We start from the raw sequence: 12,680 nt of genomic DNA on the forward strand, positions 1-12,680 counted from the left end.
TAGGTGGAAGAACAGAATCTATACAAACTGGATAAGTAAAATAAATATGTTTAACCACAATGAACATGAAAAAGCTATTCTTCAGCTGTTCGCAGTTTTGAATGCTATGATTTATGGGAATCATCGTTAGACAGTAAACATGTTTGTACTGCAGTAACATTTAAAGTAATTATAAGCATTTAAACTTAAGATGAGAACAGACTACCCAATAAATATGAAGAAACAGGTTTATACGAACTCTCTGTAGGCAAGTTATTATATAATATATTTATTAACAATTGTCTTATAAGAGTTCGCTGGTGTTACGCCTTGAATATCTCTAGGGTCTGTAATTACAGCTAAAAGTTATTTATCGCCTATACAGATAATGTTCTGATTGCTCTAAAAATCTAAGATTATATACACGGGGAACGTATAGAATACATTCGCGGCTGATAAATTCTTCTTGACACGAATTTTGTACAGAACTCACAAAATTATGCAAAATCTTCGCGTCGTTAACGCTGTGCATATTTTCCCTTTTCTTCCAATATACTACTTAAGTTTAGAGACTTAAAAAAATAATTTATCATTCTAAGGTATATACATTTTGCGAATATCCCGTTCGAATAAACAGTATAGTCATTTTCGTTTCGAACTTGAAAAGAGAGATGGGACAAATTCTATTCGAATAACGGATAACGAATACAAAAAATATAAATCTCCTGTTGGAAATGGTGATCGAACAGATGTACGATACTCTTTGAAATCATGACATCCTCCTGGCAAATGCATGTAAATACCTTAGAATATAAACGGATTCATACGAAAGTATCTATTTATGTGTTTCCGCGTGTAAAAGAATCGATCGCTTCGAACTCTCTTTCCATTTAGTCTTATAAAAGTTATTTCACTTGAAAATTAGAGACTTCGGTAATGATCCTTTCCATCCATTTACGGTATACAGAGCAGGATATGATTCTACATTAAAAAATAAGACAATTTAGTTGTAGAGACATTTAGGAAAGTCAATTTATGATACGTGGATTTAAATATATAGTTTAAAAACCGACATTATTTTTCTATCAACCTAAAGTCACTTTTGTTGCAAATCAAATTTTCTGGACATATTACATATTTTACATTACATTTTACATTATGTTGTCAATGTTTACAAACATTAGCTCAGACAGAGACAACCGGTGGTAGAATACAGAATAATCAAATCGTATTCAATCGTTTAGATAGATGAGCAATCGACGAAAAAGTGTTTTATACTAAATTTTTGTCTTATTTTCTCACATAGAATTACACCCTGGCAGATATACTACGAATTCCACTTCACCCTGTATACAATATCCTCCAAGAGAGGCAAAGAGTATTACTGATAAAATTTAGCAGACTTGTGCACGGGTGAGATTCATGTGGGAAGCATCTGCGTCACTGTAGGACACACATGCTAATGGAAAAAGTGAGGTAACCTTTTGGGCTTGTGAACAGGACTGCTAATATTGGGTTGATGCATAATTATCCGGCGTATTTTTTTCTCTATTCTTCTGTCATTTTAATATTACTCTTTCTTGACATAGAATTTTTTCAGGAGACGTATGCAAAAAAGTTCTGAGCTATGGATTTTGTATAAATGAAACTATTATTAAATTTCAGTTTACTTTATCGCCTTTCTTCGGTTGTAAAGTGTCAGCATTTGGCTGTTTAAAATGTTATGCAATTGATCACCTGCTGTACGAGTGAAGAAGATTTGAGGTACAAAGAAGGAAGTACAATTTGAACCCAGAAACATGTGCAAAACACCATCAATTATGTCAAGGACACTAAACTCTGCTAAACTATACTAAGCTATAGTATATAGTACCACTGATTAGTGATGCTTAGTAGTGGTTGATTAATTATAAATCCAGTTACATCTATTGGTAATTACCAAGCAGTAAGTACAACGAAAAATAAAATGTTACGCTGTTTGGCATTTGGTGCCTGTATTTAAAAAATAAGTAATGTATACGATGGTAGTAACGAAAGGGAACAATTAGTTAAAGTCAATGTAAAGAATAGTTTGCTCACTTCAAGTTTGGTGATAAGAGCTTGAAGTATACGCCAAGAAGAGGCTGACCATCAGATTCAGATGACCAAGCTCTAGTGGCTGCGAAAGAGGACAAAAGTATGACATACCATTTGTATGAACTTGTGACTCAAACTTGTTGTCAAAGCGCAGATAACCTCGGAGAACCAGTACTTTTTTGCCTGTGAAATCAGTGGGAGTTCTTGAAGTAAACAAACAATACTCTTTAGAGCAGTCATTCTCACATATTCTAATAATATCTTTAAAAACGTCGTATAATTATGCATTCACCTAATAGTATTGTTTACTATTTGACTCGCATTTCGCCGTTTCTGTAGCTCTCGCACGGAAGTAATCAATTAAACCGACATCTGTTTTTTACATCGTCACAGGTAACGGACACGTGTTGGCGCTGTACATACATAAACACGTTTACAATTTGTCTAGCTAATCAATTAAAATCGAGTGTTAAATCACAGTTTGTTATTCGTGTGCAATTCGCTTTAGAAGAAAAGTTAAACTTTGACTCAGGGGCCCATTTTATTTTTGTTAAAACCTATCAAATGAAAACTAATCAAAAAATAAAGACTTATCTTTATGTACTCGTATCTTTTAAAATATTGGTTTTCTAAACTTTTAACTTGCATTTTCGGACTTTTCAGGTCAACAATTACAAGATCTGATAAGTTTTAACAAAAATAAAAATGGGCCCTGAGACAAAGTTCAGCCAATTAAAAATTAAAATGCTGACTTACTAAACGCAAAACGTGAACACAATCACGCATGTATAGTATTAAACGAAGAAAACAATCTCTTTTTACAAAACGTCCAAAGAAAGTGTCGAACATTGTTTTTTATTTTTAAAATGCTTACTTAAAAACACTCGGGCCTAAACCATTTGAATCTATTAAATCTATACCAGTCAACGCTAATAATTTAATATCTATCACGACATGACAGTCAAGCGCAAACACAACAAGTCAACAATCTGAAATAGTCTAAGTGTTGAATTCGCTACGTTATTGAGGTGTCTCATAAAATATTGCATGTTATTTGGGTCGATACATTGTTGAGAAATTCAATTTATGGTCATTACAAAAATATATTTCATGTTTCTGTTTTCATTGTTCATCATGTTTATGTCTAGAACGATTTACTCAACAAACATATGTTTCATACTTTTCCGTTTGAATATTTTTTGATGAAAAATTTATGAAATATTGTTCAAATGTTACTCTTCGAACAACATAAGTTAAAATAATATAATTCATTCAATTTGTTTGAAAAAATTTATAGAAAATGTGCTTTCCCCTTCACTATGTTTTCTTAGATTAAACTTCCTCTTATACTAAAAAGTCCTTTCATAAAACAAATTAATAAGTTTTGCTTATACCTGATTCAGACTTGGACACAGTTTCCGCACCAGAGGAAATGGAACAACTATGATTTCATCAAAGTTAGATGTGCGTAGTTTTGTGCCATTAAAAAAACTAGAATGATGTTGAAGAGAAATACAAATGATCTTAGACCGAATACAGATCATTGATCATTATGTTCGAATCAATGTTTTGTTGTAGTTGACAGTTAGTTGACAGTTATAGGTATTAGCTATAAGTACTAATTCGTTACCCAATACAATATAATATTTAGATTTATTGTTTCTATACTTTTCAACATAATTTACAGTCAATGTAAGAAGTATTCGTACAGCAATCCATTTAAAATAAATAGTTCTTGTACTAATACTTATTACACTGACTGTATACGTAAAATAGTAAAATAGTTGCGATAAAATTAAGCCAAGTTAACGAGAAAGTAGGATCAAATAAGCTGCAAGGAATATAGAGGCCTCAGAAGTCGTCGTAGGGTTTAGAGATACGTGCAATATTTTCTGGAACACCTTAATATCCCAAAACCTTCATTGTTGCGTCGACGACGCGGCGACGTTCAGGTCAACGAGGAATGGGTTCGGATTTTCGATTACCGTGTGATATGTAGTGTCATACTTGCGAGCAACGATTCAGCTCTCAGCCACCATCACGGTCAGTCGTCTACGATCCTCTCGTGAAAAAATGCGAATTCGATTACGGAGGTTTCGATCGCAGATCGGCTCCTGTTCCTTTCAATTTTGCCACGCAGAAGTCGTGTTAGATTTTTTTCTCGAGCCACCTGAAGCAAAGAAGTTGTCTTGATTAGCAGTCTGAAATTCCCTTGTTTCGTTCATTTTTACTAAGCTATGAAGGGGTCAAATTTGTTTGTACGTAGTAAATCATGGCTCTGGTATGGGTAATCTGTGGAATTATTGAAGCGATTCTAAAATTTTGTTCAATAATAGAAAGCTGCACCCTCCCTTAGTAACGTAGGTTATATTTTATTTGGTGAAATGCTTGGTGGTTGCTTTGCGCAGTCAAATATCATAAGATATTTTTGCAAATATCTCAGATACTAAAACCAACCGTCACATACATATATAGGGAAAAGTTGATGAAAATGATGCCCTTAACAACATATGTTAAGGTCAAGTTCATCGAATCGCAGATTCTAGTATAATACTTGTAATACATTTTTATTAACCCTTTGCACTCGAGGCCTTCTTTTCTGGTATCTATCAGCAACTCGAGATGCTTTCTTAGCATTCTATTATCACGAATGCTAAGCTTAGATTGACTTTGAAAATGAGATTTCTAATTTGAGATTTAAAAATCAGGTCACCTTTGCCTCAACGACAATCATTTTATTGACACTTCAAGTCTGAGAGTCACGTCTTGAGTGCAAAGGGTTAATAACTTTTTAATAAAAAGCGAGCGACGGTTAAAACCTCATGGATGTTACTCAGGAGGGTGCCCTTGACAACATATGTCAAGGTCAAGGTCATCGGAGATGCCTCCCCTAAACTGAATATTTACCAAAAAAATGTTTCTGTAATTTCAATCACGTATACGAACACGTATAAAATTCTAAATAATTCCATTGATTCGTTTGTTCATAATAAATTCGCGAATAAAGCCTTATTTTTCACACTGTGGGACGCATCGAATTTCTATAAGCAGTGAATAACATTTCAAAGTAACGAAAATAACGAAGGCTACTTACTTCCCCTTTCTTTGATCTACAGAGATGAAATTTCGCTAGCAATACCTAGCTTCTTTTTCCTCCTTTTCCTCCTTTCGTGGATGCTTATGCCCCTGTTCTTGGCTCATACGTAATTGTCTTGTCGCCATTCCACCGCCACACTGACTACTCCAATCAGTGGTGGACACCGCAGTCCGATAAAATTTCGACGAAGTCTTATTGAAGATCGGTAGCAGCTCGTTGGCTTCATTGGACAAAGCCTGTCGGGTAGAAAATTTTGTGTAAATTAGGGGTGGAAATTTTGGCACAATTACAAATAAAACAAAAGAAGGTTTAGAGTCCTTTGAGCCCTCACACAGTTGAAAATTGTGTGTTCATGCGTACACAAATCCATTGGTTAAATGTTAAATGGTTAAATGTTTTGTGTCAATGATTTTACACAATCGAGTGTAAGCTTAATTAAAGTCGAATGTGTTATCTGATCTCAACAAACGTTTTCTGTTAAAATAGTAAAAATTATAACTACAACACATTTTTAACGTTATCTGAAAATTAATACAACATAACAGTTGACTAAATTCTCACACAGTATATCGTATAAGAAACAGTTAGACTTGTACCCTATTAGTTAAACAAATTAGTTAAACTTAGACACAAAAATATTTAAAGTTACCAACGTACTCAACATAGAGTATGTGTTACCAGTTGACATAACTATGATATGTTATATTAATGCTAAAGTATTGGTGGACCGTTTGGGACATGTGATTTGTGTTGAATTTAACACAAAATTTTCAACAGTGTATATATAGAAGTCACTCACTGACAGTGCTCTGAAGAAAGGGGAGACGCATCCATTGGGTTACATAAGTGCGCGCTATCCAACTTTTATCTTTGTGTTGTGTGTTTTAAATTCTTATCAATGTTCTATTCTTAAATATTGATAAAATAATGTTTGATACTATCTCTGTTATTTTTACTTTAGCGTGTGTGTAGCATCTCGGGATTTAAACTGTTTTATTTACAGTGTGTCACGGTCAGAGAAGTTGTAAACACATTGCTGTACAGCAAAGTTGACAGTGATTACTAGATTGCGGATATATGCGATACAAATTCATATTTTTACAAATACAGAAAAAAGATATAAATATAAGTATCAGGTCATCCTATAAGTTCATGCTGGAGACTGTGTCAATATTTAACAAAAAACTACAAAAATGTTACAGTGATGGTACAATGACTATTTTAGGAAGGTGAGAAAATATTGTAAAATCAGAGAGAAGTAACCTTTTTTTATAACACTTAAGAGTATGTTTCACATATTAATTTGAATAGCAGAAGTATAAATAGTATGAACTTTTAGGACGACCCAATATTAATGTTTATTAAAACATGTGTATTAATGTTGGTATTTTATACCATTTTGCATTTATGCACATTCTTATAAATTTCTCCATATTTTCATTTGTTATAAATGCATAAACATTCGCAATCTAGCGATTACTTTATCATTATTTTTGATAATCACTCATGAATGTCAAACTAATTGTCATAATTTTAATTGTAATCTGCATGTTTAAATTAGTAGTTTGTAATCTTTGGGTGTTAATCATCTTGGGCCTTCATTGATTACGTAAGCATCCCAAGGGGAAGGAAGTGTTTTATCTTACCATGAGTCGAAATTCGCCTGGGAGCTAGTGATTGATTTGTTTCCTTACTTTAAGAATTATTCTTTTTTTAAATAAAAATCTTTGATCTATATCAAATAATGTGTTTGACTGTAACTGAATCTTTTCTAACGTAGTGTACATTATGGATTACATTTTGAAGTGAAAGGAAAAGTATTATGGACATTCTGCTGTTTGGTGTGACTTGTACCTTGGAAAATGCTGTACAACTGTAACTGTGTATTTGTAATTGGAAAATAGGATACGTACCTTGAGGTATATGATAGCGTCTGTACCATAACCATCGCAGCTTTGAAGGACAAGATCGCCGTGGAAGTATCTGGCGTATAGTCGCGATACTGGAAGACCGTAACCGTATCCAGCGAGTGGAACGTTGTGAGGGTCGGTTATGCTTGGCCGAGGCGCTGTACTGTACATATACTTAAACAAATGGTCCATTTGGGAACGTGGAATGCCACCACCTCGATCAGACATCTGCAACAATTATTTCAATCAATACTCTTTGATTTCAATCATGACATTTAAATAAGAATGAAATTTAAGGATATTTAGTAGAATATTAAGTATTAAGAATATTTAATATTAATATTATTATAATTATATAATTATATTATTAAGAATATTTAGTAGAATATTTAAGCATATTTAAAATTTAAGGATATTTAGTAGAATATTATATTACAAGATTGAAAGTAAATAAAAGGAGGTTCCAAGCATTTATTAAAATTATGAATCTTTATTGTTCGGAACAGAAATTTACAAAAGATTAGTGGGGCGTTTTAATTCAACTGGTTTAAAAAAAAAAGAACAATTTTTAAACATTTGTATTTTTAGAATCCATAATCCATAATTCATAGAATGCCAAGGAATGCTCGTACAGAAATTGATCTGGTAATTCATGTTTGTAGCCCACTGAGAATTTGTTATAAAGATTGTTTTTGACTCGAATGCGAGCCTTTCTCAATAAATATTAATCTATTATATGTTAAATAGGAGGAGGAGCAAAAACAAATTAAGAAACATAAAATAAGTAGTCCTCTACCGACATGCACTTATTTCTTTCTTTCTTTAACGAAAAAAACTTAACTCATCCCCAGATTGAAAATGTTTTTTGAAACAAATATTGAATAAGTTATAAATATAAATTATGCGTCTCTCGAATACTCTACCTTCACACAAATGTCTTCTTTACCACGCGACACTATCACCTCTATCGGTGGATAGTCCTCTTCAGAGCTATGATGTTCCATAACTGCTCGCATACTGTTCTTGAACAGCTCGAACAACATGTGGAACAAATGGCTCGGTACGTAAACTATCCTAATATGGCTACACCGTTCAAGCTCTGAAACAAAGGTAATACATAACGATGAAACTCCTGTAACTGATATATTATTATTGTTGTGCTGTTATTGTTAATATTACTGTATTTCATTATACAGGATGATTCTTATAAGGTGACCGATTATCTGTGAAATTTGAAGACGTATTGAAAAATTGTTCAGAGTATTCCACGTTCAAAGTTTTCTATGTACAGTGCCACTCAAATTTTTGAACGACCTTAGATCTTTCAAAAATAAAACTGTTTTGTACCTACTAGTTTCATTAACAATTTTATTGTTTCGCATTAAAAGATTAAAAAATGCATTATTCAAGTATGACAAATATTGGATGTGTTAAGAGAGAAAACTTGTGTCTCTTTAGCAAATACAGCGTGTCCCAGAATTAATGTAAGAGCTGAAAATGGGAAAGTGGTTCAGAATCGTCTCAGCTACCCCCATTTCTAGCTCTCACACTAATTCTGGAACACCTGTATATTCCAATTAAGACAATGTCCATATACTTGTGAACGGGGTAGTGTGTACATATTGCATGTAATAAATGCATAAAATCCACAGTCTAACGATAAGATATCCAAATTTCATATCTTATATTCTTTTAACATGTGGATACGTCTCAGACAGTTACCAATATGCACTCAATATTTCTTTCTTTCAAGCTACAAGTCTTAGCAAGTCAGTTAACCAATTATGAAAATCAGAAGAAGCAAAAGAAAACGTTTCCTAAGTTATTCTTATGGAAAATAGAAAAGTGTTACGCGGAACCTTTTAATATTAATATTAAGAGGTCAAATTTTAATGGGCGTATTCTTATATCTAAATAAAACTTTTGAATCCTGTTTTGTAGAAAAATTTTTTTTCATAATACCATAATCTTTAATACTACACCTACCGAGGTTTCATTTGTACTTATTTCTACTTCTTTTTCAATTCGATGCAAAAATATTTCAAGAGATGCTAAATTGAATAATGCAACGAAACGATTGCATATATAATTTATATATTGCATATGAGAATTAATACGTCGTGATAGGTTTAATGTTACAATATAAATATTGGCTTCGAAAATCTCCGGATAATTATACATCAACGTATAAATTGGCTTCTAAGATGTTACAAACTTCCAAACGACAGTGTAAAGATTTTTCTTTCAATTCGTAGAGTTACATAATTACACGATAGCCAATATATATCGCTATATTCACTATACCTACTACAAAAAAATTGTTTATGTTATGCTACTTACTAGGAATACATATAGTATCAACATTTTTCAAACTTGCCGTTATGTTGCTTGACTATCAGTTCCGGGCTAGCCAGATAATATTGATCGCACAACAACCTCGCTTTCTCGTAAGCGTCTCTCACGACGCTGATAACGTCACACGACGGATCTATGGATCCTACGTGTCTGCTGTGCTCGTTTAGTTCGCTGCCAAACAACAATGCTGCAACAAAGAAACGTTTCTTTGAAAAAACCGACGCTAAGCCGTAAAGTATTCGCTTTTGATTCGCGACGACGCTCTTAATTTCATCGACGACTACAAAACAAAGTTATTTTTACTTGAAAAAATAAAAACACTTGTTTTTCTCCACTGTTGTGTACTTATTGATAACGGTGTTTAATTTCCTAATCTCGCCGATGGCAATGAAACAAAGTTATTTTTCATCGAGAAATAAACAACCTGTTTCTTTACTCTGTTAGATATTTTTCAATAACGGTGAATTTATAGAAGCATTTATAGAAGCATTTATAGAACATTCGAATGTGCGAGAAAGTACAAAATGGACGCAATATGCAAGAATATAAAAACTTGAAAGTATGTTTGTATTATAATATTTGCAGATTAATTTCTTGCAGTTCGATATCGAGAGAGGCACGACATAAACGTATTGAAATCGGAAAATTCCAACTGTAAAGAGTTAAAATAAATTCCTATTGCGATTGCAAAGATTCTATTTTGCATAAAAATCCGCAATGTAATTATTGGTCAATTTTATAGAGTAGTAGTTTTATCGCAACAAAAATTGAAACGCAATAAAATAATCTAACGTTTCGATTTATAAAGGGTGTCCCAAAAATGTTGGAGGTCCTTGAAAGGGGTGGTTCGGGAGGTGATTTGAAACAACTTTTTCCTTAGCGAAAATGTTATCCGAGCCTTCATTACGGAGATACTAACAGAAAACTCCGACCAATCAGAGCGTGCCAAGGGCGTGGCCTACGGCTACTGTGGGCGGTCCATCGCCATACTCGCGCGCTGATTGGTCGGAGTTTTCTCTTAATATCTCCTTAACGAAGCCTCTGACAACATTTTCGCTAAGGAAAAAGTTATTTCAAATCATCCCCCTAACCCCTTTCAAGGACATCCAATATTTTTTGGACACCTTATATATTTTTTTGAACCTCTTCAGGAGTCTATAAACTAAGGAATGAATAATACTTATACATACTTAGAAGTCAAAAATGGTATAAAAAACTAAAACAATGGGAAAAACTTATTTTTCATAATTACGAATAGAAAATTATATAACAATGACATATAAATGATATAAAATAAGAAAATAGACAGAATTAATTTGGAATTACAAGTATTATTCATTCTTTAAGCTACAGATTCCTGACAAAGACCAAAGAAACATTATTTTTTCGTTCAAACAACAAAAATATTATTAAAGTGAAATTTGATAGTTTCGATCGTGGTTTTAATATACACTTTCTAACTTACTGTGTTGATTGATCAACATCCGAATGGAGATTCTAGACATGAGGAACCTGTCCAAGAAATACTGAATGTTATTCTCCGTCTGAACGTCAACGTCGTGCGATTCTTTCAGTTCCAGGACACCCTGTGCCATCGTCTCGACGATATCCTTGTGCCTATTACGGACTTTAACTAACGTTTGGCAGAATCTACCGGAAAGAAACAAATTGTAGTTAGCTTTATCTATTCGGTGCTCATGAAACGTTTAACAGATTCCTTAAAGGGAAAGTTGGTTCAGCCATGGCTTTTTTCCAATGCATATTTTGTTAAGATATATGTACAATTTATTTTTGTTCTTGAAACTCTTTTTACATATATAAAGATACGTTCAAAGGAAAAAATTTGACGCTAAAGATGTAATATGAATATACAGGATGTCCCAAAAATGGTAGAGGTCCTTGAAAGGAGTGGTTCGGGAGGTGATTTGAAACAACTTTTTCCTTAGCGAAAATGCTGTCCGAGGCTTCGTTAAGGAGATATTAACGGAGAACACTGACCAATCACCGCGCGAGTACGCCGCGGTGGACTGCCCACAGTGGGCGTGGCTACGCACTAGGCGGCCGCAGTAGCGTAGGCTACGCGCTAGGCGCCCGCGCCCTAATTGGTCGGGGTTTTCCGTTAATATCTCCGTAACGAAGCCTCGGACAGCATTTTCGCTAAGGAAAAAGTTGTTTAAAATCACCTCCTGAATCACTTATTTCAAAGAACTCCAAAATTTTTGGGACACCCTGTATACTCTGATTATTGAAGGAATCACTCCATGAACTTCATACATCCCATAAGTGAAAATATTGAAATCTCCAAAATCCAAGTGTCCACATAATTTTAATACAATATACTACTTGGCGTCCACCGCTCCCAACTATATTTCAATGTCTACTTTGACGCTGTAACTTTGTGAAAGCAAAGTCGAAAAGTCGATTTTTTCTACCTGCTGGACCAGACACTCCCCTTTACTAGAGACAGTTTATTTTCATGAACAGTTTGAGGAAACAGAATTCTGCCGCGAATCGATTCAAGAAAATGTTGTGACGTTGGAGACTCACTCGTCTAAAGTGTTCTCGTTGACTTCAACCTTCTCGAAGTGCACGATATCCTCGAACGAAGTGACGTATAAATTATTAACTATACCCACACTAGGCATTCTCAACAAGTTGTCTGGTAGCAGGTGGATCTCCTTCATTATATTGGCCAGTCGGACGGGCAGCTCCTTCCTTAAGAATATAAAAGACTTCCTTTCGCAAGCACTTAGTCCTGAAACATAAAAAGGTTTCCTATAAATATATATGTATACAAAACCACGCAAGCGAGAGTAATTAATCACAGTTTTGTTTAAATCAATAGTTCTCGACCCTCTTAACCCTGGCCAACCCCTATCGATACGAGAGAACACCCCTTCTCCAACACTTCCACAAGATCATCTCTGCAAATCTCTGCAAATGAAGTATTTGCAAAAATAAAAGAGTGAATATTTAAAAAGAATTGTATTCTGTGATATTTAATAAAATGTATGAATTGTTACAGATTAAATTAAAAAATATAATTTTGCAGTTGGTGCGGAATCCACATTGTACAAATCATCACAGTTTGTTGAGTAGCGATTCACCCCCGTATTTAATGTTTTAAATGAAGTATCATTGACGAAGAAAGACTCCTGTTCGTAATTCTTGTTACTTGGTAAAAGAAATGTCTTTGAATAACATAGACTAAGAAACTTCAGAACAATATTAAAAGGACTGCAAACAAATAAATAAGAAATTAT

At 33.7% G+C, this 12,680-nt stretch overlaps 1 protein-coding gene across 1 annotated transcript in view; it reads right to left on the bottom strand.

The window, feature by feature from the left end:
* Positions 1–247: 247 nt before the first annotated feature.
* The window catches only part of LOC128882201 (pyruvate dehydrogenase (acetyl-transferring) kinase, mitochondrial), a 35,976-nt gene continuing 23,543 nt past the window's right edge, over positions 248–12,680 (bottom strand). Inside the window, exons 2-8 of the mRNA XM_054133793.1 lie at positions 11,965–12,172; positions 10,883–11,067; positions 9,440–9,604; positions 7,986–8,161; positions 7,066–7,290; positions 5,150–5,388; positions 248–4,225 (exon numbers count right to left, since the gene is read on the bottom strand). Coding sequence (XP_053989768.1) covers positions 5,185–5,388; positions 7,066–7,290; positions 7,986–8,161; positions 9,440–9,604; positions 10,883–11,067; positions 11,965–12,172 — 1,163 coding nt within the window. The 3' untranslated portion in view covers positions 248–4,225; positions 5,150–5,184. The remainder of the gene's footprint in view (positions 4,226–5,149; positions 5,389–7,065; positions 7,291–7,985; positions 8,162–9,439; positions 9,605–10,882; positions 11,068–11,964; positions 12,173–12,680) is intronic.

The sequence above is a fragment of the Hylaeus volcanicus genome, unplaced genomic scaffold (assembly GCF_026283585.1).
Source record: "Hylaeus volcanicus isolate JK05 unplaced genomic scaffold, UHH_iyHylVolc1.0_haploid 12258___fragment_4___debris, whole genome shotgun sequence".
Taxonomy (NCBI): Eukaryota; Metazoa; Arthropoda; class Insecta; order Hymenoptera; family Colletidae; genus Hylaeus; species Hylaeus volcanicus.